Source organism: Elgaria multicarinata, chromosome 17, assembly GCF_023053635.1.
Source record: "Elgaria multicarinata webbii isolate HBS135686 ecotype San Diego chromosome 17, rElgMul1.1.pri, whole genome shotgun sequence".
Classification (NCBI taxonomy): Eukaryota; Metazoa; Chordata; class Lepidosauria; order Squamata; family Anguidae; genus Elgaria; species Elgaria multicarinata.
In genome coordinates this window covers 13275652-13301269 of record NC_086187.1, presented here as the reverse complement: position 1 = coordinate 13301269, position 25618 = coordinate 13275652, and the positions used below count along the sequence as shown (strand labels likewise).

At 47.3% G+C, this 25618-nt stretch overlaps 2 protein-coding genes across 3 annotated transcripts in view; both read right to left on the bottom strand.

The window, feature by feature from the left end:
* Window positions 1–1852: 1852 nt before the first annotated feature.
* Window positions 1853–16149, bottom strand: NME4 (NME/NM23 nucleoside diphosphate kinase 4). The gene is made up of 5 exons (XM_063143070.1): window positions 15997–16149; window positions 8364–8494; window positions 5166–5267; window positions 4002–4114; window positions 1853–2268 (listed from the first exon to the last, which is right to left on the bottom strand). The coding sequence occupies exons 1-5, from the start codon at window positions 16139–16141 to the stop codon at window positions 2148–2150; spliced, it is 612 nt and encodes a 203-aa protein (XP_062999140.1). The 5' UTR covers window positions 16142–16149; the 3' UTR covers window positions 1853–2147.
* Window positions 16150–23984: 7835 nt separating this feature from the next.
* The window catches only part of XPO6 (exportin 6), a 71221-nt gene continuing 69587 nt past the window's right edge, over window positions 23985–25618 (bottom strand). For both annotated transcript variants that reach the window (XM_063142920.1, XM_063142918.1), the window contains one exon: window positions 23985–24715. In XM_063142920.1, the coding sequence (XP_062998990.1) occupies window positions 24614–24715 (102 nt within the window). In that variant the 3' untranslated portion in view covers window positions 23985–24613. The remainder of the gene's footprint in view (window positions 24716–25618) is intronic.

Below are 25618 nucleotides of genomic sequence, written 5' to 3'. Positions count from 1 at the left end.
TCTCCCAGGGTATGCTGAACTCCAGCTTCAGAAATACTGGCCTTTATTGGATGCTTCCTGTTGCATCTGAACTTGGATCAGGATCTAAAAGCAAGCGGACCCTTTGGAATGCAGACAACTCTTCAACTGGGATATGAACTTTGCTCCTTGTCCCAAATTGAACTTTTCAGGCTAACGAAGCAATCTTTTGTTCTTCCTTGCTCACTTGTCCCAACACCCAACAGTAGGGACGTGCAGGCTCTTAGACTAAACCCTGTAGAGCAGGCCCAGGAATCTTATTTTAAGTTCTGTACACCCGATGTACAGTCTTTCAAAATAACCCTTACCCAAATAATCTTTATTTCTACATGAAGCTGTCTATAAATTGGGATCTTTGGCAGAGGCCAGAGGATGGCCATGTGTCATCTATTTCAAGAGGTGCCAGAAGACTGTCCTCTATTTAAAGATATGTTCTATTTGAAGGGCGGTCCAGTCCAATTCTAGTTAAAGATAAAGAACCAGAAAAACTGTTGGGCCATCAACAGTTAGCACTTGGACAGCAGGCTGAACTAGCAGGCACATGGGTCACTTGGTCGACGTCTACCAGAATAGAGTGAGGTGTACTGCATTTCTACTTCAATGATAATAAGAACGTAAGAAGTGTCATGCTGGATCAGACCAAGGGTCCATCCAGTCCAGCACTCTGTTCACACAGTGGCCAACCAGCCATCGGCCAGGGATGAACAAGCAGGACATGGTGCAACAGCACCCTCCTACCCATGTTCCCCTGCAACTGGTGCACACAGGCTTATTGCCTCGACTACTGGAGATAGCACACAACCATCAGGGCTAGTAGCCATGGATAGCCTTTGCCTCCAGGAATTTATCCAACCCCCTTTTAAAGCCCTCCAAATGGGTGGCAATCACTACATCTTGTGGTAGTGAGTTCAATTCTACATTTGCATATATACATCTAAATTAGCACATACAAATTGTCTACAAATCACTGTCCTGTTCTTTGGTGATGCATTTCTCCTTTTCAGGCAATTAATAACTTGCCACCGTACCTCGAATTTCCAGGTCTTCTGAGGTTAGGGGGGCTGTTAGCAGAGACGGGGACTTTACTGTGGTGGTACCCAAAAGCTCTGGAACGTTCTTCCTAGACAAGTTTGCCTGGCACCATATTTGTGTCTTGGACTTGGATATGATGTTCACTAGGTGACTTTGGGCTGGTCATTTACTCTCAGCCTAACTTACCACACAGTGTTGTTGTGAGGATAAAAATGGAAGGGAGGGTTATTTATACCACCCTTCGGCTCCTTGGAGGAAAAAAGGTGGGATAGAAATGCAACAAATAAATAGATACAGGTAAAGTACCAGGTAAAGTCTGTCTTGTTCTCTTGTGCTTTTCAATGGTATTTAGGATCCCTTTTAATGATTTTAGCTGCTGTTTTTATCTTTGTGGTTTTGTTGTTGATTTTCGGTTGTCTGGATTTTATTCTGTTTTACCGCTTTTATTGACTGTTGCCAGCCATCTTGAGAGGACTCGCATCGAAAGGCGAGATATTAATCCTATGAATGAATGAATGAATGAATGAATGAAGGCCAGTTCCCACACTCTTCATGTTTTCAGATTTGAACAGGGCCACGTAACAGCCGGTAGTGTGGAAAGTCAATTGTAATTCTGCTTGTGACTTACAGCGGAAGAGCAATGATTGTGTACATGCTCAAAGCTACCTTGTCTGGAAGTTCTCCAAGTGTGCATGCGTGCGAGTGAGTGAGAGAGAGAGAGAGAGAGAGAGACGGAGGGACAGAGAGAGAAATATCACAGGCGGGTTGTTGACCAGACAAAGGATGGGAGCAACAACCAGACTCCGGTTTGTACAAATCAGCTTTTAATGTGAATACTATGAAGACCCGTATTCCACGGTTTTCCTGCCACGTCTGTCAGTATTTCCAAACAACAGCCCCTACGGTAAGTCCGATGCACTCGGCAGCTAGTGAAATGGGCTGTGCGAGAGGTGCCCCCTGCTACCCAGAGCAGAGGCTAAGTGGATGAAGACCTGCATCCATTTCCCCAGCCCAAAGGGCCCGAACACGGATCAAAGGCAACACGTTAGCAGAGGTAGTAGTAGATCCGGCACCAGGGTGTGGGCAAAGCCAGGCTCTCAGAGTTCGTACATGATTTTGTGATCACAGCAATCCCAGTCTATCAACTCGTTGTTGCGGAACCAAAGGCTGATCTCCCTCTGGGCTGTCTCCACGGAATCACTGGCATGGACGACATTCCTGTTTCCAAGAAAAACCTCACAGTGAGGGCGCATCCCATAAAAAGGTCCCATCTACCCTTGACATAACAACATCAGTTTTATACCGCTTTCACTGTCATGGCCTATTCCCTCAATGCATCCTGGGAAGGGCCAGCCCAAGACATTCTACCGCCTGAGGAGAAGGACAAGATGGCAGCCCCACCCATTCCATGTATAAAAGCCGAGCGGACTGGCAGTTGAATCTTTCTTGGAGGCTGGCAATGGGACAGCATCCTCCACTACCTGAAGGCAGCAGGCTAGCTTAGGGGGCACAAGGCAGGCCACCAGACCCACAGCTCTCTCTTCCAATATCTGGCCACCACTTCTCACCATCTGCTGCCTGAGGAAACCACTTCACTCTGCCTCTTAGTAAGGCTGGCCCTGAACCTGTGAACTGTAGCTGGATAAGGTGCCCAAAATTCTTTGTCAGGATTGACAGGCCTGCAATTGCAGGGATTCCCTGGAGAGGGACTACTATAGGGTGCATATGTCCTCCTGAGTAGCCAGAAGACAATATCATGAACCGCCCCCAATATCCTGAACCATCTTCAAGGCCATTCTGATGAAGAAAAACTTTTAACAGAACTCCTCCCAGATGGAGACACACACACACACCCCAGGAGCATTCAGGGTGGACAATAGGCTAATGTTGAATCTACATATGTAGTAGAATGAATGGACTATACCACTTCAGGCTGCAGATGGGGGTGGGGGACACGGCATTTTGGAATACTCCCCCATGTAAAAAACTCTGCAATTTGAGAGAATGGTTGAAAACTGCTTGTATTTGCTCTGCTAGTGTTCTACTTGCATGGAGCTTGTTTAAATGCAAGGGCACATTTAAATGTGCTACCCTGCACCTATGCAGTCAATCTACAACTTTTTAGTACAGTCTGCTACTTTATTCTGCTGCATGGGGAAACTGGGTGGTCAACTTGTGGCCCTCCAGATGTTTTGGCCTACAATTCGCATAAGCTCTAGCCAGCATAGCCAATGTTGAGGGATGATGAGAGTTGTAGGTAAAAACACCCGGAGGGCCACAGAGGTTGCCCTCTACAACCTCTGGTGTAGACAGTAATTAATGTGGTTCACCATGAAATCAGGGTACAAAATAGAACATCAAGCGAGTATATCTAAAAACAGAACTTGGTTTTATTTGCAGACTGGGGAGGAGAACAGTTAAATTTCAGAGCGTTCCTAATTAATTAACCAAAAATTAATATTTCCCTTTCCCATAATTTATGCATTCCTATCTTAAACTGCTGCTTTTTAAACTTTGATCCAGGAGAGAGACAAACTCATATACTGGCAGTCTCAGATCCCCGTGTGCTGCAGGAACCACTGACTGTTAGAGCAGTAAGACAATGGAACCAGTTACCTAGGGAGGTTGCGGGCTCTCCCACACTAGAGGCCTTCAAGAGGCAGCTGGACAACCACCTGTCAGGGATGCTTTAGGGTGGATTCCTGCATTGAGCAGGGGGTTGGACTCGATGGCCTTGTAGGCCCCTTCCAACTCTGCTGTTCTATGATTCTATGACATTCTGAACCAAATGGTCAATCAGGCCTTGTTTGCCTTCTAACAGGACTTAAGCAAGACCAATGACGTCTGCAACCATCATGGGTGGTTAACAGGTCAAAGTTTCCCATCAAGGTTTGAGCTTAACAGCATCACTGAAACGAAGGCTAGCCTGGCTGTTTTGGCCCTACTTGTACCTGCTGACATGGACACTAAAGTCTCCCCGGACAGTGCCTGGCTTGGCTTCCGCAGGGTTCGTCTCCCCCACCATGGCTCTGGTGGTCTTGACAACGTTGTAACCTTCCCAGACCTGCAACAGACCCAAAGGAATGGAAGAAAGGTCAAATACCAACGGCGCTGAAATTCTTACTAAGGACCTAAGAAAAGCCTTACTGTATCAGAACAAAGGATTATTATTATTATTATTATTATTATTATTATTATTATTATTATCATTTCTGTACCGCCCCATAGCTGAAGCTGTCTGATTACAAATATTAAGAAAGGAAAGGAAAGAAACCTCTTGTGCAAGCACTGAGTCATTGCTGACTCTTGGAGGGACGCCAGCTTTCGCTGACGTTTTCTTGGCAGGCCTTATAGCGGGGTGGTTTGCCGTTGCCTTCCCTGGCTGTTATTACCTTTCCCCCAGCTAACTGGGTACTCATTTTACCGACCTCGGGAGGATGGAAGGCTGAGTCGACCCGAGCCGGCTGCCTGAAACCAGCTTCCGCTGGGATTGAACTCAGGCCGTGGGGAGAGTTTCGGCTGCAGAAACTGCTGCTTTACCGCTCTGCGCCACACGAGGCTCATTAAAAATACTAAGAACAATATGTAAAATTTAAAATCGTAAAAAAGCAAAACACAGCAGATATGGTATACGCAGAGACAACTTACACCTTAAAACAACTTTGAGCAATCAGTGAAACTGTAAAACAAATCTGGGATTGATTAAAACTCATCACATCCTGCCAAATGCCTGGGGAAAGTGCTGGCAGAGTTCTGGCTTCGCGTGCAGAGTCCATTTGTGTGCAGTTCAGCACCCTGATGGGGACGCCAAAGGACGCGCCTGACTTCCCAGTGTTGGTAAGTCCCGATTTCACCCTGCACTCATCCCAACAGGGGCTCCTTCCTGCGCCAGCCGCACCCCTTTCTCTGTGCTGAGAGCCCCACAGAGAAAGCCAAAAGGGACAGGGTGTGGGGTGGGTGATTCAGTGGATGTGGCCATGCCCACAGATGCCATCCAGGCTGTGCAGGGGCCTGTGGAGGGCAGTTTGTCTCCCTACCCCAAACCACTTCCCCTAGCCTGGTCCAAGAGTCTGCACGGCCACTGGGTGTTCATAGGGAGAAGGAGTGTGCCTTACCATGGCCACCACAGGTCCTGAGGTCATGTACTGAATCAGCTCGTGGTAGAACGGCTTCCTGCGCAGCTCGTGGTAGTGTTCCGACAGGATCCCTTCATTGGCCTGCAAAAAAAAAGAGGAACGGCCAAAGTCAGAAATACAGTCTGCCTGTCATGTAGTCCTGCCCTCCCTGGGTTGGAAGAAGGTGTTTCAAGTGATCAGTCAGAATCAGACTCTGAAGTAGAGGAGACAGTGTTAGAAACATGCCAGATCATACCAGTGGGGGAGAAAGCTCTCACGGGCTCTTCACCAGCTGGGAGTGAACCTTCTCCAGAGCTTAACTCCTCAAGGGCAAACAATACGCAGTCAGTGGGAAGCCAATATTCTTCCGAGGGGGAGAGCACGGAGAAGTTAGCTGATCCTAGAGTACGCCGGAGACTAAAATGGGCAGAGCTAAACAAAGGTGAGAGAAAGTCAGCCCGGCTAGCGTCCCATCAGAAGCTGCATCACAACTAGTCTCTCTGAAGTTAACGCGTCTTGGGAAAGGGCTTTCCATTGTTCTTGAAAGGACAATTGTCTCGCTTAGTTTGCATAGTTTTGCCTAGGGGAAAGTTCCTAGAGATTAGACTCTCTTCAGGTGGGAAGAGATGTTTATTGCTTGAATAAAGCTTTGTGGATTACTTAGCAGGCCTCATTATTGTCTCCCAAGAAGAGGGGAGGTTTTGAGAAACACGACACTGCCCTGGTAACTGCTGGGAGGCCCCAATTCAAGTCCTTTCCCATTGAGAAGTTAGGGGGTTTTTTTGGTTCAGAGATGGGGCCTTTCTGCAGGCTGAATCCTGAGAAAGGCCTTCCGGGTGTTCGACTTCATCTCATTTAAGACAACTGGAGAAAACACCGTTGAAATCCAGTTTCGTTTTGGGAATCTGGGAGGCACAAAGGAAGTCGATCCCAGAACTGAGCAGGGTGGCCTGTTTGTGAGCTGAAGCACGTGTCTGTCCCTCAAATCAACCTTCTCCAACCTGGTGTCTTCCAGATGTGTTTGGACTACCACTCCTATCACCCCTAGCCAGAATCACGCTGCTGCCTGGGGATTATGGGAGTTGCTACCCAACCCATCCAGCTGGGGAAAGCTGCCTTAAAATCTTCTCATTTGGCAGGAGACCAGGCACGGCCACGTCTTCTGCCTGTTCTCTCCTTGCCGCTGTCACCCATCACCTCCTCCCAAGTGGCTGTAACGGACTTGGACTCCAGGTATGCCATACAGCAAGCAGGGGAAGGGAGAGAACAGGATGGGAAAAGGCGGCTACCTGGACTCCTTCCACTCCAGCAGATCTAAAGGTAATTTGAATGTTTTCCGCTTTGGAGCCCTAGGAATCAGCCACTGCAGCTTTTCTACTTTTGTAACTCTTTGGGCTCATCTACACCAAGCAGGATATTCCACTATAAAAGCGGTATGAAAGTGGTGTATAAAAGGCAGGAGCCACACTGCTGCTTTATAGCGGTATTGAAGTGCGCTGCAGGATCTACACTACTGCTTTATGGTGGTGCTGAAGTGCACTGACAAGTGTTGCAGCCCATGACACATCTACACCAAGCAGGACATAACACTATGAAAGTGGGATATGGTCTGTGTCAATGGGCCCCAACAGTTGTCAGTGCACTTCAATACCACTATAAAGCAGTAGTGTGGCTCCTGCCTTTTATATGCCACTTTCATACCGCTTTCACAGTGGAATATCCTGCTTGGTGTAGATGAGCCTTTTGTAGCTCTTTCTAGAACTATCAAATCTTGTTACCAGTTTCTGCTACAGCTTCCTTAGGAACATGGTATGCAGCAGCTTCCTGAATATCTAGCTTGTTACTGGCCACATCAGGAATCTCACAAGTGTTTTTAAGGTGGTGGTGGGGTGTCCTGTACAGATGACCATCCCAGGGAAATCTGGCCCTTTTTTAGCTCACCAAATTTCTCCGGCACCTCCAGCTCAGCTTGCATTTGTGAACCCAGCCAACGGCTTTTTCCTAGAATCCGGGAACTTTTCTCGGATTCCCGGCCCCCCCTTAAAGTGACATTTACACAAATTGCAGCCAAATTTACGTAACTCACACAAACTTCAGCTGAAATTCGCGTAGTTTGCACAAATCACGACCAAGCCATGCTAAATTTGCGCTAATTGGGCCTGCAATTTTGCGCAAATCGCAAAAACGAAGCATATTGTGGCTGCAATTTGTGCAAGTTATGCAAATGACAGCCAAAATGTGCACAAGTCATGCAGACCCTCGAAAAGTGAGTCGAAATCCGGGAGAACAAGCTGCTAAAAGCTCAGTGAACTTTCTCCTCCAGATGGATTCCTCCGACATGCCTAGCGTCAAGGATGAATATTGCCTACGTTTCCAGATACACTTCCACATGTGTTTATTTAAGGGGTTAATATGAAGTTATGAGCTACCACATTCAATTTTATAGCAATCGTAGGAACATTTGAATTTTTTGTAACTGAAGAATTCTAGTAACGAATAACTGCTGATCATAAAAATGAGAAAATATCCAAGTCAACAGCAATCCTTTTCACCCGATCATCTCCATGAGGGCTCAACCCCTCTTGCTGATCTTGATGGGGGTGCTGTCCCCCACCCACCCCATCACTTCCAGGGTCCAAGATCTATTCTACACTGATTGGCAGGGACTTTCCAACATTTGAGACATTTTGAGCGCCTGACATGAGCTGGATCTCCAGATGAAAACACGGGACATCTGTTTTAAGGAGTACATGGATTTGAGGTAGCCCTTCCGCACCAGGCAAGTAAGGAATCCAGAATGACCAGTGCAGAATCGTGCCTTCTATCTTCACGCAGGCTCAGCCTAGGGGAGTGCAGAACTCAGGGTGGCCGAATTGACCAGAAAAACACCCAGGTCTAACCAACTCCTGCACTGTTCAGCCACAATGTAATCAGCAGTTGAAGATTTTCCTGGATCAGCTGCTAACATCCATAAATCACAGAGCTTTTAAAGGCAGAGGAGCAGGGACCGGTCGGAAAGTTGGCAACTCTAGTGAGCCCCCCCACCCCTTTGGGTGGGAATGACACCACTTAACCAACAGCCCCAATACCAAACTTACACCCACGAAGGCCAACGCAAGCTGTATCAGGACCAAAGGATGGGTTCTTGGCACACCTTTTGCACAGCTCTTGGTTCCACTGTTTGCCCAGTGAGCCTACCTGGAGCAACTTGAGGCCCACAAGCTTGAAGCCCCGTTTCTCAAAGCGTTTGATGACGTCCCCCACCAGCCTCCTCTGAACCCCATCCGGCTTCACGGCTATCAGGGTGCGCTCCTGCAGCCCGGCTATGCCTGTTGGGCGAAAGAAAAAGTGGTTAGAGCCAGGCCTCTTAGGAGAGCAGAACGGCTGGGACAGCGCCAAGGGCACAGGACCGGGGATCATCCCATGAAACTGAATGGTGGGAGAAGGAAGCCCTTCACACAGCACGCGGTTAAGTTACGGAACTGGCTACCAGGAGACGTGATGACTGCTAACAACTTCGATGGCATTAAAAGGCGGTGAGACAAATTCACTCGTGATGAGTATATACTACCACCAGAATCAAAGCTTTATTTATTTATTGCGTTTCTATACCGCCCAATAGCCGAAGCTCGCTGGGCGGTTCACAAAAATTAAAGCCATTCAAAGTATATATATGAATAAAAACATGATATAAAATACAATATAAAAACACAACAAGGATAAAATCAGCAGCAGTGCAGAAATACAAATTTAAAACAGCAAAGCTAAAATTAAATCTATAGACTGTTTAAATGCTGAGAGAATAAAAAGGTCTTCATCTGGCGTCTGAAAGAATATAGTGTATGTGCCAGGCGAACCTCCCTAGGGAGCTCATTCCACAGCCGGGGTGCCACAGCAGAGAAGGCCCTCCTCCTCGTAGCCACCTGCCTCACTTCCTTTGGCAGGGGCTCGCGGAGAAGGAGCCCTGAGGATGACCTTAGGGTCTGGGCAGGTACATATGGGAGGAGGCGTTCCCCAAGCCATTTCGGGCTTTAAATGTTACTACCAGCACTTTGAATCAGGCCCGGACCTGGACTGGCAGCCAGTGAAGTTGGAAAAGGACTGGCGTGATGTAGTCTCGTTGGCCAGTCCCTGTTAGTACATGTCCTGTTTTGTACTGGTTGAAGTTTCCGGACCATTTTCAAAGGCAGCTCCACATATAACGCATTGCAGTAATCCAAACGAGAGGTTATGGGAGCATGGATAACTGTAGCTAGGTTATCTCTGTCCAGATAAGGGCGCCGTTAGTATATCAGCCTAAGCTGATAAAAGCTGATAAAAGTCATGCCTCAGACTACCAGTTGCTAGGGAACAGCAGCAGGAAAGGTCTTCAGCCCTCACGTTCTGCCTGTGGACTTCCCACTGGGACATCTGGTTGGCCACTATGGGAATCAGGATGCTGAACTATTCAGTCTTGGGGCCTGATCCACCAGGGCTCTTCTCGTGTAATGGAAAATAGGGTTGTTTCTGCAAAAATTTGAATTTCACCATTCATTCAAAATTAAGCAAGATGCTAGTCCTCATTATTATGGACAGGACAGGACAGGGGACTCTGTAGACTCCTCTGGAAACTTCCTCTGTAAAGAAAACAGCAGGAGGTTTGGGTGTTGAGCTGTTTTCTTGAATTGCCCCTCGCCCCCAATTCATGTCCCTCTATCCCTATTGCTAACCCCAATTTTGACACAGGATAGCTTCATTCCTTGGCCACCTGAATGTATGGCTAGACAGAATAGGACAATTCCCCTTCTTGCATGTAGTGCATAGGGATGAAGATGTTGCCTTGAACGGAGCAAGCCACAAATGATGAGATGTGTAAGATGGCCCACCATGAACAGCTATTATTTATTTATTTATTTATTTATTTATATAGCACCATCAATGTACATGGTGCAGTACAGAGTGTGAGGCAGACCTGGTCAAGAAGCATGGATGACAACAGATAAAAGGGCAATCTTGGCTGATTTTAAAACCAGCCTAACAGGCTAGTTCTGGTGCCTTAGGAAGGCCGCTGCAACTGTAGAAATAATAAGCGATTCCTGACCTAACTTCATCTTTTGCATAGATCACAGTTTGAACACTCATCGGGGCAGCCCCGCAAAGAGTGCATTACAGTAGTCCAGGTGCTGGGGCTCTCATGCCTGAGAGGAGAGGGGAGAAATCCAGTGTGGTGCAGTGGTTAGATTGTATAACAAGGACCACGGAGACTGAGATTCAAATCTCCACTCAGCCATGAAACCCATTGGGTGTCATTGGGTCAGACTACGTAGGGGCCAGCTGAGATATCTAACTCTGTATTTTTAATCTTATATCAATTTTGCTGCGTGGTTTTATCCTGGTTGTGCTTTTTCTACTGTATTTTGTATTTGTGCTTTTAACCTGTTGGTTGTTTTATTATGGTTTTAATTTTTGTGAACCGCCCAGAGAGCTTCGGCTATTGGGCGGTATAAAAAATGTAATAAATAAATAAATAAATAAATAAATAAAAATATTTTGCTGCCTGAGGCAAAGGGGGGTGGGAAATGCCACCCTCCCAGCCACCGCTAAGTTCCACGTACAAGATCCAACTGGACAGACAGTTGAATCTCCAACCCTGGCAATGGGACGGCATCCTCCACCACACCCGAGAGCAAAAGATTACTTTCGGGGGTTGCAGGGCAACCTGGCTTAACAGAAACAACAAGGGTTCTGCCTCCCCAACTTCTGCCACCTGAGGCAGCCACCTCACTCTGCCTAATGATAGGGCCAGCCCTGTGTCACCATCTCTCGGCCTAAACAACCCACAGTTCAAAACTGCCCAGACTCAACCACTGGGTCTGGGTTAGCGTATGGTGTGAACAGCTCCTCTGTGTCCTCTGGCTAGTTCTCACTGGGCCCTTCTTTCTCCTAGGATCCTCCCCCCCCCCTTAAGACGATTCATGATGTTTTCCTGAGCTTCCCCTCCCAGGCAGGGGTGGTGCCATTTTGACTACAGAAAAGTCCACACACAGAAAATAAGCTCACTATTAGTATAAAGCAGCCTTTCTCAACCTGGGGCGCTCCAGATGTGTTGGACTGCATCTCCCAGAATGCCCCAGCCAGCTGGCTGGGGCATTCTGGGAGATGCAGTCCAACACATCTGGAGCGCCCCAGGTTGAGAAAGGCTGGTATAAAGGATGATAGCCATTAAACACTGGCATAAGCCCCACCGAGAAGGTCTGCGAAAGCCCACAGTTTTTCCTTTAACCCCCACGTTTCATCCCACCCCCTCCCCTTTGGGAATCACAAATAAGGAGAGTAAGAACATAAAGTTCCATTACACTAGTATGACCAAGAAACAGATCCCATGATGCAACTACACAGATAAAGAGGCGAGGCTATGCAGATAAGAGCCCGCTTGCTTCTTAATGGCTGGAGTCACCGGGAAAAGAAAACGGATTTAGTTTGCCAAAACAGCGACAAAGGCTTACCAAAATCAAGTACAGAAAGTTTGAAAAGGCCTCTTAATTGTTGGTCTGGTTTTTAGAAAGACGGGAATCTCCCCGTTCCAATTACAAACCTATTTTGGCAAAACTTTATGCCAAATATTTTTTGTTCGAACTCTGACCCTCACACCGTAGACTATACACCATACAAGTGATATTGACATTTTAGGAAGTTTGGCCCGTTTATCTCATGTTTTAAAAATGTTTTTGCTTTTCCAGTGACTGTTGTGTTTTACTGTTAGCGTTAAGGCTTATGATCTAGAGAGAAACAATTCAGCTGGCTACTTGATGAACTTTTTGTTTCATTCTACAAATTAAAGCAAATATATAACTCATATTTTATAATAACTGAACTTCTCTAAAGCAAGGGTGGAATGATTTTTTTTTGGGGGGGGGAAGGGTGAAGGTGGAAAAGTTGCACTTCCATTTGAGTTTTTAAGTAGCTCCTGCCTAGGTCAGAGGTTCTGAAATGGTATTTTGCAAGCTCCATTTGGGTAGTTTACGGGGGAAATTGCGGAACAGTCAAGAATATCTGTACTTTAGCCCTGCACATGATTCTACCCCACTCACAATAGGAATAGAGGCTGTTTTGACTAGGGACAGATTATTTAATATGCTAATAAGTCCCTAGTTTAGGGCCCATGATTTTCATAATATGATACTAGTGCAGTCTAATTTTTCCCTATTAACTTATCTCTCCTCCTCCTGCACCTCCTCCTTCTTGATTTTCATACCTCTAAGGTGGAAGTATTGAATAATAAATTTGAAAAATTTGAAATTCTGGGGGTGGTGGGTGATTTGGTAAGTTTTTGACGGCACTATCTATATCACTTTAACAGAAAACTCAATAGGACTCAATAGAAATGGTTTAAAAAATATGATTTAAAAAATAATTAAAAAGAACAGTGAAAATGCCCCTTTTCAGCAGCCTGGCTTGGAATTTTCATAATACACTACTGGTTTTGACAATGATGCCGGCGCTGGCGAATTTTTAAAATTAAAATATGAATTATGTATTTGATTTATCATTTATGTATTTATTGCATTTGTATACCGCCCCATAGCCGAAGCTCTCTGGGCAGTTCCCATAAGATAAAAACTCTTAAAATGAATATACAAAAATTTAAAAACCACAAGAACATGCAAAATCCACATACATTTAAAACCACTATAACAATTTAACAAATGATGAGCCAAAAAAACAGACCCAGGCTCATTACATATTGCTAAATGCCTGGGAGAAGAGAAAAGTCTTGATCTAAAATGTGGCTGGCAGAGCCCCCCGGCAATTTGCAAGCGGTCCGTGAAAAAGAAAAGTTTGGGAGCTACTGGACTAACCAGCACCCAAGAGTCTGGGAAAGCAGTGAAAAGGATAAATGCTTTAATGCTCGAAGCAGCCCCTCCCTTCCTTTGCTTTTCCCAAAGGCCTTTGCATCCTGCCGAAAAAGAACGGCAGCTTTGGAAAGCACAAGAGAGTGGACGGCAGAAATTCTTTGGAAGAGGAAAAAAGGGGGCGGGTGAGATTGCAGCCTTCAAGGATGCATCTGAGAGCAATTATAAAAAGGGACGACTTTAATTAGAAGGATAACAATGCTACTTAAGCATCCCATCGTGCATTTAAGCATTCAGAGCATGTCTTATGCATTAATGAGAGTCTCGTGGGAGATTACAGAGGGTGGCACATGCTTTCGTGGACTAGATCGGACCACACTTTGTCAGATGCAACTGTTACATTTGACAAAAGTGGGATTTAGTCGACGGACGTTTCTGTAACCACCGTCAATCTGCTGCTTAGTCTTTAAAGGTGTTGATGGGCTCTTTGTTTGATGCAGCGGACTAAACTGCTCCCCTCCTCTCTGGAAATCATACATGGCTCTACAACCTTTGCAACAGCGTTGTAAAGTAGGCCAGTACAACCCATTTGAATCAGTTCAATTTGAAGTAGGGTTTCGGTATGTTAGAGCCTTGCGTGGCGCAGAGAGGTAAGCGGCAGTTACTGCAGCCGAAACTCTCTCCACGGCCTGAGTTCGATCCCAGCGGAAGCTGGTTCTCAGGTAGCCGGCTCGGGTCAGCTCAGCCTTCCATCCTCCCGAGGTCGGTAAAATGAGTACCCAGTTAGCTGGGGGAAAGGGAATCATGGCCGGGGAAGGCAACGGCGAACCACCCCGCTATAAGGCCTGCCAAGTAAACATCAGCGAAAGCAGGCGTCCCTCTAGGAGTCAGCAATGACTCAAGTGCTTGCACGAGAGGTTCCTTTCCTTTTCTTCAGTATGTTAGGAAGGGTTCCAGGAAGGGCAAGAAGCAGGATTAGTTGATGAAAGGAGCAATCTCTGATGATGTCATCATCACCCAAGGGCTCAATTTTCCACTGGACGGGGGTGGGGTAGCCACCCTACCAAACACAGAGGTAGCCATGGTGGTTCATTACCCCCCCAAAATCCCAAAGCCACAGTAGAGCAATACCTTTATAAGGATGGACAACTAAAACATCACAGAGTAGCAAGCAAGCTTCTACTCTGTGCAACTTGAGTGAACGTCAAGGACAGCGCAGCAGAGCTACAAATATCTCGATGAAAAGAGAAGATGCCCAAGTCGGCCAGAATTTGCTGGTTTGGGGAACCCCAGGGAATCCTGAAGTTGGGGTGCATCCCTCCTTAAGGGAAGGGTAGAGGGAAAGTCTTGGAAGATGTTGCTAGCTTGTATTCTTCACTTGTGCGCAACCCCGGAGTGACCTGCGGTGTCTCCAGAAGGATATCTAACAGGTGCAGCGTGGGTTGGGTTAGGGTGGCCGTGTGTCCTACTTTTCAGAGAACGATCCTCTATTTGAAAGGCTGATGGAGGACAGTCCTGTACTTTGAAGGCCTCCTCTGCCTGTAGGACCATCCGGTCCAAGCCTGGCTTACTGATCACGAGCCGTCAGAAGGATGAGCAGGCCGGGGCCTTGAACAGTAGCTTGGACAGCAAGCTGAGCAGCAAGCACACTGGTCATCTGGCCATGCTCTCCCCGCATTATAGTGAGATATACATCATTTCTATTTAAATTATAGTCATTTTATCCAAATGTGCCACTCTACATATAAATTAGCTCATGCACATTTTATGGAAATCTACACCCTCTTTTGCCTTCTTTTTTTTGGGGGGGGGGGGCGGCAGCAGGGATGCATAAATGGCCAATCTGGAGTTGGGGAGAGGTGGAAGGGGTGTAACAACTAACGTTTGCCTGTCTGTGGCCAACGGGGAATTGGGAAAGGAGGGCCACCAGAAGACATGCCCAGATAAGTTACTATCTAAGGGTGCAATCCGAGGCACGTTTAGACAAAAAAGTCCTACAATTCCCAGTATGTCCCAGCCAAGCCATGTTGGGAGTTGTAGGGCTTTTTCTTTCCTGTCTGAACAAGTGTAGGGTTTTCCCCCAATTTTGGTTATCCCAAGACAAGTCCTGCAAGCTCCAGGGGGTGCCAAGCTGTATAGGATATTTATTATTTTATTTAGTATAGTACTTTTATCCCATCCTTTAGCCAAAAGGACACTCGGTGCCAGTTCTCCAGTGCAGCAATTGCCAAAGGTAATGGGGATGAGAGACAGTGTGGTGCAGTGGTCAGAGCGTTGGACTGGGACTCAGGAGGTCCACGTTCTGGTCCCCACTCAGGCCTGAAGCTCACTGGGTGATTTGGGGTCAGCCTAACCTACCTCGCAGGGTTGTTGTGAGGTGTATTTATTTATTTATCTATTTTATTACGTTTATATACCGCCCCATAGCCGAAGTTCTCTGGGCGGTTTGCAGAAGTTAAAACAGTGAACATTAAAAAGAAGTATACAAAATTTTATATGCCATCGAGAACATAAAAACAACAATTTCCTTTTAAAAACAGCTATTCTGGGGTCAAGTAAGAGCAAACAAACTCAGCCCCTGTTGTTAACTGCCTGGGAAAAGAGAAAAGTCTTGAACAGGCAATGACAAGATAACAGTGTTGGAGCCAGGCGAGCCTCGTCGGGGAGATCATTCCACAATTGGGGGGCCACCACTGAAAAGGCCCTCTCCCTTGTTGCCATCCTCCGAGCTTCCCTCGGAGTAGGCACTCGGAGGAGGACTTTAGATGCTGAGGGTAGTGTAGGGGCAGGTCCATGTCGGGAGAGGCTAACAGGGAGGGAGGGAGGGAAGAAGGCAGGGCCGTGTAAGCCGCCTTGGGTCCTTTGCAAGAGGAGAAAAAGCAGGATATAGAAGAAGAAATCATGGGAAAGAGCAGGGGTGGGGTGGGGTGGGGGTGCTCCTCGCGGGCCCCCCGGGGGCGGGGTGGGGAGAGGAAGGCAGCCCCGGGCAGGGCACTCACCGGTGCTGTACAGCCGCCGCCGCCGCCCCCCCGGGAGGCGATGGGAGGGCGCAGCGGCCAGCGGCAGGAGTCTCTCGCTGAAGCCCAGGCTCCGCTGCCCTCGCAGCAGCAAGCTCCGCGCCACGCAGCGCTGGAGGAAGCCCATGGTGCCTGCCTGCCTGCCTAGCCGGGCAGGAGGGGCCCGGCCCAGCCGGTATATAGCCGGGAGGGAGGGAGGGACGGACGCGCCTCGGGGGCTGCTGCTGCGCCCCCCCCCCGCCGCCCACGCGCTCCGCCCCCGGGGCCGGGCGGGGGGCGAAGGGATCGGGTTACCGCACCTCCCCTTCGAGAGCCCGGCCCACTCGCCCCTTGCGGGCACCCCGCGTTCTTTCCCCAAAGTCCACCGCCCGTCTGATCGCCTCCGGGCGGGGAACAGGGCTCGCTCCTGAGCAGGATCTACACTACTGCTTTAGAACAGTTTATCATGCTTTTGACAACTGTTCAAGCCCAGGACACATGCCATACAGCGTTTTTAAACTATTTTCAAAATGTTCGATCCTCAGGCAATCCGCGCCGGCCAGAGGCCACGGCGATGGGCGCTTGCCGCCGTGCCACCTAGCCTAGGACTCAACCCGCTCTGTGGGAGCGCCAGAAGCACCACCGCCAGTCCTTACCCGCCCCCAGGAAAGCAGATCATCCCCACCCCCCCACCCCAGACACACTTGAGATTAGGGGTGGGTGGAATACAATTTCCCCATCAGGATCTACACCAAGCAGGACACAACACTTTAAAAATGGTATGAAAACAGTATATGTAACAGTTGTCATAACCATTATAAACTATTATAAGTAGTAGTGTAGATCCAGGTCTTTTCCTCCCATTGGCTGCAACCCGATCTTAACGGTGGCTGCCGGGACTCGAACCCGCGAGCGGCGAGGGAATCCTCTGCCCAGGTGATGTACGCGAGACGACCTCTCCTCCGTGAAATCGCTGGGAGGGAGGCAAGAGTGCCGCCGCCCTGGCTGCTTGCAGCCAGCACCCATAATAACGAAGGACCGCGGTGCCCAGCTTTCCGCCTCAAAAGATCTCAAGCAGCAGGAAAGACTCATGGACTGCTGATGCTCAAGAGACCATCCTAGGTGACAGGGACCAGCCGCTTAAGGAAAAGTCAGCCTCATAAGAGGGGAAAAGCTGGGCAGGTAGAGGAAGAGGAATTCAGTAGTGCTGTAAATTAGCCTTCGCCAATCTCGGTGCCCCTTCGGCTGGGCTCGTCTCCTTTCCCATATTCCCCCAGAAAGCACAATGGCCATGCTTCCTGGGGGATGATGAGAACTGCTGTGCTGGAGAGCGCCATGTTGGGGAAAGCTACTGCAGATCTTATGCCTACAAAGAAGAACATTCACTGAATTAGCCCAGACTGTTATCTAAAGAGAGCAACAAAACACATCCAAAATTCCACACACACGTACAGGTAAAACGAGATTTAGCAGAGATTATATGACCACAAAGGGAATGAGGCGTCTTTTTCCAATTTGGTGCACTTCAGATTTTTTGGGACGACTTCCAGGATTCCTGACCATTGGCCACACTCGCTGGGGCCGATGGGTGTTGAAGTCCATAACATCTGGAGGACACCAGGATCAAGGAATCTACCTTGATGTCCTGCTTCACCATCAACGCTTACGCCCTGCTCAGCCTCTAGTGACCTTTTTATCTTCACAACAGCCCTGGAGGGTAGGTTAGGCAGAGTCCTAGCAGATCCACAACCACTTCAGGAACATCATGGCCAAGCAGGGGCTTGAACGTTCGGCCTCTCACTGTGCCAAGTTCCAACACTGTATCCCCCCCCTTTTTTAAAAAGCATCTAGATGTAAGAGACACCCAAATGGAAAATCACGGTGAACAGAAAGGCTGGGCGAGGGGCTTTTATCTCAGCATTCACTCTCCAGTACTAATAAAAGAGATCTTAAGCAAACAGGTATTTTACAGCTCTGTAAACTCTTTGAAGACCTGCTGCAAGTCTGGCTAGAAATATCTGCTCCCCCGAAACGTTGGTTCGACTCCAGACAATTTGTTTTACACACACACCCCGACCGGACTAATTGCTAAATACATCTGATGAAGTGGACAGGGTCCACAAAAAAACATATGCCAGAATGTGATCATCTTTTGAAGTGGCTGCAACAGGTGAACCCTCCAGAATCGTTCGAGTATTTCCACATGACCAAGAAACACTCTGAAAACCACACATTGGTTCTCTCTGTCCCTTGAAAAATGTATACCCGAAGGGGTAAAATACTTCCATACCAGCTAGAAAGCTAAAATGTAGTACAGATATAGCCCACGACACCCTAACTAAACCGTCAAACCCAGATCACCCTAACGGAAACACTTGCTTATACCTTCCCCATTTACCTGTGGGTCTCCTTCGCTACCCTTCCTCTGTGGTTTCCCTGTGTCAAATTTTAGGCTGTAAGTTCCTCGGGGCAGAGGCCTGTACTCTGTAAAGCACCATGCCCACTGAGAGTGCTATATATTATAAACAAGTGACAAGGTGTACGAGGTATGAAATGCTGGGAGTTGCCCTCTCATGCATTTGAACCAGGCTTGGTTGGTGGGGAAGGTTCCTGAAACAATCAGGAAGATGAATCTACGGATTTACAAACACGTTTTTCACACCACTATATATCGCCCGTATGTAATTTGGGCAAGCTCTTTGTAGCTTAGCTTTACAACATAGGAACAGCCAGGCTGGATCAGACCAAGGGTCCATCCAGTTCAGCATTCTGTTGACAGTGGCCAACCAGCCATCGACCAAGATCCGACAAGCAGGACATGAATGCAACAGCACCTTCCTGCCCATGTTCCCCAGCAACTGGTGTACATAGGCTTACTGCCTCTGATAATGGAGGTAGTCAATAGCCATCAGGGCTGCTAACCATTGATAGTCTTCTCCAAGAATTTTGTCTAACCTCCTTTTAAAGCCATCCAAATTGTTAGCCACACCACATCTTATGGTTATGAATTCCATAGTTTAACTCTGTTCCATGTGAAGAAGTCCTTCCTTTGATCTGTTCTGAATCTCCCAGCAATCAGCTACACGGGATGACCCTGGGTTCTAGTATTATGAACCTGTTCCTACATATTATAAATTCTCCCACTCCACACCATGTATGATTTTGTACACTTCTATCATGTCTCCCCTTAGCCTCCTTTTTTTCCCAAGCTAAACAATCCCAGGTGTTGTAACCTTCCCTCATAGGGGAGATGCTCCAGCCCCTTGATCATTTTAGTTGCCCTCTTCACTTTTTTTCCCCAGCTGTACGGTGACCAGAATTGTACACGGTATTCTAAGTCTGGCGGCACCATGGATGTGTTAAGGGTCAGTATGATCTTCGATTTCTTTCATAGGATGGTCATGAAGACCAGCACTTACCATCCTAGGGATATGGATACAACTCCTTGATCAGGTAAACTAATGCTGTACATTGGAACACACCTGGCATCCTCAAGATATGTTGTACTATAAATCCCATAACCACCCAGCCAGCTGTGTCGTGCAACACATTTGGAATGCACCCAGCCTGGAGAAAGCTGCAATAGACAAAGGGATTCAAGCCACAAAACCCGGTATTTAGAATCAGGCTAATTGTGTTTCGAACCAGGTTAATGGCTAGGTTCATGGGGACATTAATCAAAAATAATTAACAACCAGTCTTTAGTTGGAACAGGTCTCTCTCATCCTAAAAGGGAAAGGGACGAAACCTAATGATGAGTACGAAAACAAGGGAGCCTGATTTCATGGATACTCGGAGCTCCTGCGGTTACGGTACAACACAGAACATCTAGTTAGAAACAACATGAGGCCTGTTACAACATGAGGCCTGTTTTGATAAAGCCACCCCGATTTGTTAATACACCTGCAGCCAAGTACCTACCTCTGGCAAAAAATAGATGTCAATCAGCCCTTAAAAGTTTTTTCTGCATGCACAGCTGTGCCCAGAGGCCTCTCCCCACCCACCCCGGTACCCCAAACCGCTGTATTGATCTACAAACCCTGAACTGGCTGTAATCCAGAGGACAAACGGTGCATCTAAAACTGTTGGGAGTTTGTTGACCCCAGGAAAAATATTAGCACAAGCATCAAGGACAGAGGTTTTCCCTGTGGCATGCGCTCCCACTGCTGATGTTGCTAAAAGAAACCTGCTCGGTTTTTCTTCTCCTGGTTCCCTCCTGTAATCCTCACCCCCATTTCACCCCCAAAAGTGAAATCAACACTTAAGCACAGGGAATTTCACTTGCTCAAAGGCTTCATTTGTTTCTTGGTTCTCAATCTCCATGGCAAAGTTCAGACTGTAAGCTCTTTGGGGCAAGTTCCTTGTTTTGTTTTTGCACTTCCTATGTTAGAGGTGCTATACAAATAAAAATAACAACAACGTACTGAACACAGACATCACACAGGATAGTCTTCACACGGCATCGTTTTCCTACAGGCAACTTGCCCCAAATTCAATCCTTTCAGAACGGTCATTAGATCTAGTAGTTCAATTTTATAGACTGTGGAACTGAGGAAGTAATACAGATTTGCCTAAAGCCATTCAGTGAGCGCATGGCAGGGCACTTCAGTCTTCTTCCAGCTTCATTGGCTGCCAGTCCAGGTCCGGGCCCAGTTCAAAGTGCTAGTATTAACATTGAAAGCCCTAAACGCCTTGGGGCCAGGCTCTCTGAAGGAACGCCTCCTCCCATATGTATCTGCCCAGACCCTAAGGTCATCCTCATGGGTCCTTCTCCATGAGCCCCTGCCAAAGGTAGTGAGGCAGGTGGCTACCAGGAGGAGGGCCTTCTCTGCTGTGGCACCCTGGCTTTGGAATGAGCTCCCTAAGGAGGTTCGCTTGGCACCTACATTATATTCTTTTAGATGCCAGGTGAAGACCTTTTTATTCTCCCAGTATTTTAACCATCTATAAATTAATTTTAACTTTGCTGTTTTAAATTTGTATTTTAAAATTGTATTTTTGCATTGCTGCTGTTTTTAGCTTGGTTGTGCTTTTCTATTGTATTTTATCTTATGGTTTTATACTGTTGTTTTATACTTTGAATTGTCTTAATTTTGTAAACTGCCCAGAGAGCTTTGGCTATTGGGCAGTATAGAAATGCAATAAATAAATAAATAAATAAATTGAATGCTTTTAATTTTTGTGAACCGCCCCAGAGAGCTTCGGCTATTGGGCTGAATAGAAATGCAATCAATCAATCAATCAATCAATCAATCAATCAAAAACTTAAAAAACCCAGTCTAGGCCAATATCAACTGAACCGCTGTGGCTTCTGGGAACCAATCCACTAACCATTGAGGTAAACATCTCATGGGGGAGCCTGAAAACTACACCCATGAAAAGGAACTTTTGCAGCAACAAGAGTTTTAAGCATCCTCAACCATTGCAGGCCCTGGTTTCCCAGAGGAAGGCATTTGCCTGTTTTGAAGGATATTTAGGACAAGACCTAATATTAGGCCAAGGTTTGAGGGCATCTGATACAGCGACCATGTTGAAGCTTAACAGGCTTTTGGTCTGGTCAGTGCCTGGAAACTCCCAAGGAGACCAACCTGAGCTCCATAATAGAAGAAAGGCAGAATAGAAAAATAATCAACAAAGCTAAGCAGGCGTCTCGTAAGGCACGTGCATTCTGGGTAAACGTGACAGGCAGTTGCTTTAACATCTGGACCTGGGCATCTTTCCAAATCCGTACCCTTGATCCCGAGAAGAAAAACATGCACTTTCATTCTGGGTAAACATGCTACTGCTATTGGCAAGCACTTTCACAAGGCTGCTGACCTCGGCGTCAGGCCAGGGACATGCGGAACGGTACCGCGATGGAAATCAAACAAGAACCACGGACTCAGAGGTTCTACGGGCACTGGCAAGCCACAGAATACGATTGCAGGAAGACAGCAAAATACCCAGAAGGCAGGGGGAAACAAAATAAAATCAGCAAGCACTTGTCATTCGTATACGTCTCCTTCTCTTGAAAAAAGTCACCAGCTAAGCACAGGCGTGCGCATCCTCATAGAATCCTGTCTGTGCCTCTCTAGGCTCCAGTTTTAAAAGCAAAGACAAGCAATGTCAGTAGCACGGGAAGCAGTGGAGGAGTATAGTGTATTCACAGAAATAATGCAGCACAGCGGTTAGGAGAATGGGCACGGGAGCTCCCTAACACAGGGGTCTCCAACGCATGGGCACCTCTGGGAATTTGAGAAACTGCTGTGCATGCCATCACAAAACACCCAATCAGTGGATCGTTGCTTTGGTCTTACTCGGCATTTTTGGCTTTGTGCCTATGGGCTACAGCAACGTCTCTTTAATAAGGCACTGTTTAATTCGGCCAGTTGCTGGTAGTGCAATATAACGAGTGCTTCTTTTAAACGTATGTTTTGGCAATGTCCAGTAGCTGCTTCTTTTTGAGAGGAGGTTATTACCCAGATCAGTGTTGTACCGGACAGTCTTTAATATTCACGGATGTACACGGTCTTTTAAATTATTGACCTGCTTCGTGGAAATTAACAAATGTAAATGGATTCTTCATGCCCTTTTGACAATTAAAAAGACTGATGACAACACTGGAAGGATAAACAGTCAATTCCTATAATGAACTGGATTAAAGACCTTATAACGCTTTCAATATTTTAATGGGCGACATATAGACACCAACTTCAAACGGATACCTATTTGGGCATTTGGCCCGCTTTTGTTGAAGCCTATGTATAATTGCTAGGAAGTTATGCATTTCATATGTATGAATTGCTGTGGCTACATACAAATCCATATACATATATTAAAAAAACCAGGAGGGGAAGAGAATTAAAAGGTTTTGTGGGTGGAACATTGGGGACGCCTGCCCTAACGGTTTTAGGCAACTCTGTCCATGCATCTGAAATAGGGGGAATCACAATTGTGGTGATCCTTAAGAGTGTTATGGTAAAGATGATCAAGGTTTAAAAGCAGGACTGGGCAGTTTGAGTCCCTCCAGATGTGGCTAAGGCTGATGGGAGATGTAGGCCAAAACATCTGGAAGATCGTAAGTTGCCCTCCCCTGGATTAAAGAGTCAGTATAATATAGTAGGTAGTGGAAGGACAAAGACCTGGCTTCAAAGCCAAGCTCAGTCCTGCATCTCACTGGATGACCATGGCTCAATGGCTTATTCAGCCTATTTTACCTGATACGGCTCTTGTGAAGAAGAAAAAACACCCCAATATGGGGAAACCCATGCAATGCCACCCTGAGGTCCTTGCAGGAAAGGCAGGCTACAGCTGCGATCGATAACTGAGAATGAGTAGGATTCTTTTTGCCATCTGCAAAAAGCGTTATAGAAGTATTATTAAAAGTATTATAAAGAGATTATAGGAGGATGCAGACAAGCTGGAGTGTGTTCAGAGGAGGGCAACCAGGATGATCAGGGGTCTGGAAACAAAGCCCTACGAAGAGAGATTGAAACAATTGGGCATGTTTAGCCTGGAGAAGAGAAGATTGAGGGGAGACATGATAGCACTCTTCAAATACTTGAAAGGTTGTCACACAGAGGAGGGCCAGGATCTCTTCTTGGTCCTCCCAGAGTGCAGGACACGGAATAACGGGCTCAAGTTACAGGAAGCTGGACATCAGGAAAAACTTCCTGACTGTTAGAGCAGTATGACAATGGAACCAGTGATCTAGGGAGGTGGTGGGCTCTCCCACACTAGAGGCCTTCAAGAGCCAGCTGGACAACCATCAGTCAGGAATGCTTTAAGGTGGATTCTTGCATTGGTTGGACCCAATGGGCTTATAGGGCCCTTCCAACTCTACTATTCTATGATTCTATTAAATATTATGGGTAACCATTTAGCCAGCAATCCACATGCCTTGAGTAACGTCCACAGATTCTGCCTGCCGAATTATTCCCAAACCCATCCCTTCTGCCCTCCCAATCTCTTCCGGAAAGGCCTCCGTGGTACGTAAGCAGAGTTCAACTCCGTTTAAAACAACAAAGTGAGCACTTTTTATTTCCATTAAGCACATTTTAGTATCACAATGGAATGATGAGAAAAATGTTTCCTTAAAAAAAAAACAGGAACAAAAAATAACAGAAGTCAGTCTGTCGGTCTCTCTCTCTCTTTCTCTCGCAAACCTCGCCAACGGCAGGGAGGCGTCAAGGCAATTTAAAAACAAAAAAGGAGGGGTCGGAGGGGGAGGCGGTCCCCACAACGGCAAGGTAAGGTAGGAAGGAGGGAGGGAAGACAGGTGGAATGATGTGAAGGTGGGAACATCTGAAGTAGTCTTTGGCGTTTCTGCCTCATGATTGACGCACAAGACCAGCCACCGAAACCTGCAGACGCAGCTGAACGCCACGGTATTAAGACAAGGAACACCCGGCGAGGGGAACAGCCTGCAGCTGGCTCTTAAGACACCCTGCAGGGAACAGAGCTGCCGACTCAGCCACAGGGATGAGCTGGGAGGGAAGGAAGAGGGGCGCGCGGCTCCCATGCATGGCCCAGACGCTGCCTCCTGCAGGCCTGGCGGGATCGGAGGAGCAGAGGCAGTGGCAAGACAAGGTGTGCAGGCCTGTTCTTGACAGGGGTCCGGACCCACGTCCAGGGCCAGGGACTATAGCTTCACAGTCCCAGGGGGGAGGCTGTCGTTGCAGAGTCTGTAGTAGCGCAGGTCATTGACCAGCCTGTGCACATTCTGCGTAAACGATGGCAGGTCCTGGAATGGGGGGAGGAGAGAAAACATCAAATATAAACAGGCTACAGCAAGAGAAGAAGAACAGCAGACAAGCCCCTGCTGGATCAGACCCAGGATCCATCTAGTCCAGCACTCTGTTCACACAGGAGCCGACCAACTGTTGACCAGGGACCCACAAGCAGGACATGGGTGCAACAGCACCTTTCCACCCATGTTCCCCAGCAACTGGTACACAGGCTTACTGCCTCCGACACTGAAAACAGCACATGGCCATCAGGGCTAGTAGCCATTGATAACGTTCTCCTCCATGAATTTATCCAACCCCCTTTTAAAACCATCCAAGTTGGCGGCCATCGCTACCTCTTGAAGTACTGAATTCCGTAATTTAACTCTGCGCTGTGTGAAAAAGCCCTCCCCTTTTATCTGTCTTGAATCTCCCACCAATCAACTTCATGGGTTCTAGTATTATAGGAGAAAAATGTCTCCCTGTCTGCCTTCTCCAGCCCATGCATCATTTTGTACACCTCTATCAGGTCTCTCTTCGGCCTCCTTTTTCCTCAAGCTAAACAATCCCAGCTGTTGTCACCTTCCCTCATAGGGGAGGCGCTCCGGCTCCTTGATCGGAGCAAAGATTTGCAGCTAGCATAAGGGGCAGTTGGCGTTCATCCATCATTTGTTCAAAAAGGTTTGCTTGCGCTAGGAGCAAGATGGTAGTGCTCCTAGCCAAGCACTTCGGTGCTCTTTCTGCTCCGTTTTCTATCATCTGGGGCCATTTTATTTTAGCCGATTCAAAACAAAGCTGAGCGCCTTGAAGAACTGAGAAGCCCTGAAATCTTTCCTTGAAAGGAAGCACTTTGAGCTACGTAGCCATGGTTTAAACATGCTCACTGGCCATTTGCTGCAAAAGGGCTAGCGGCCTAACCA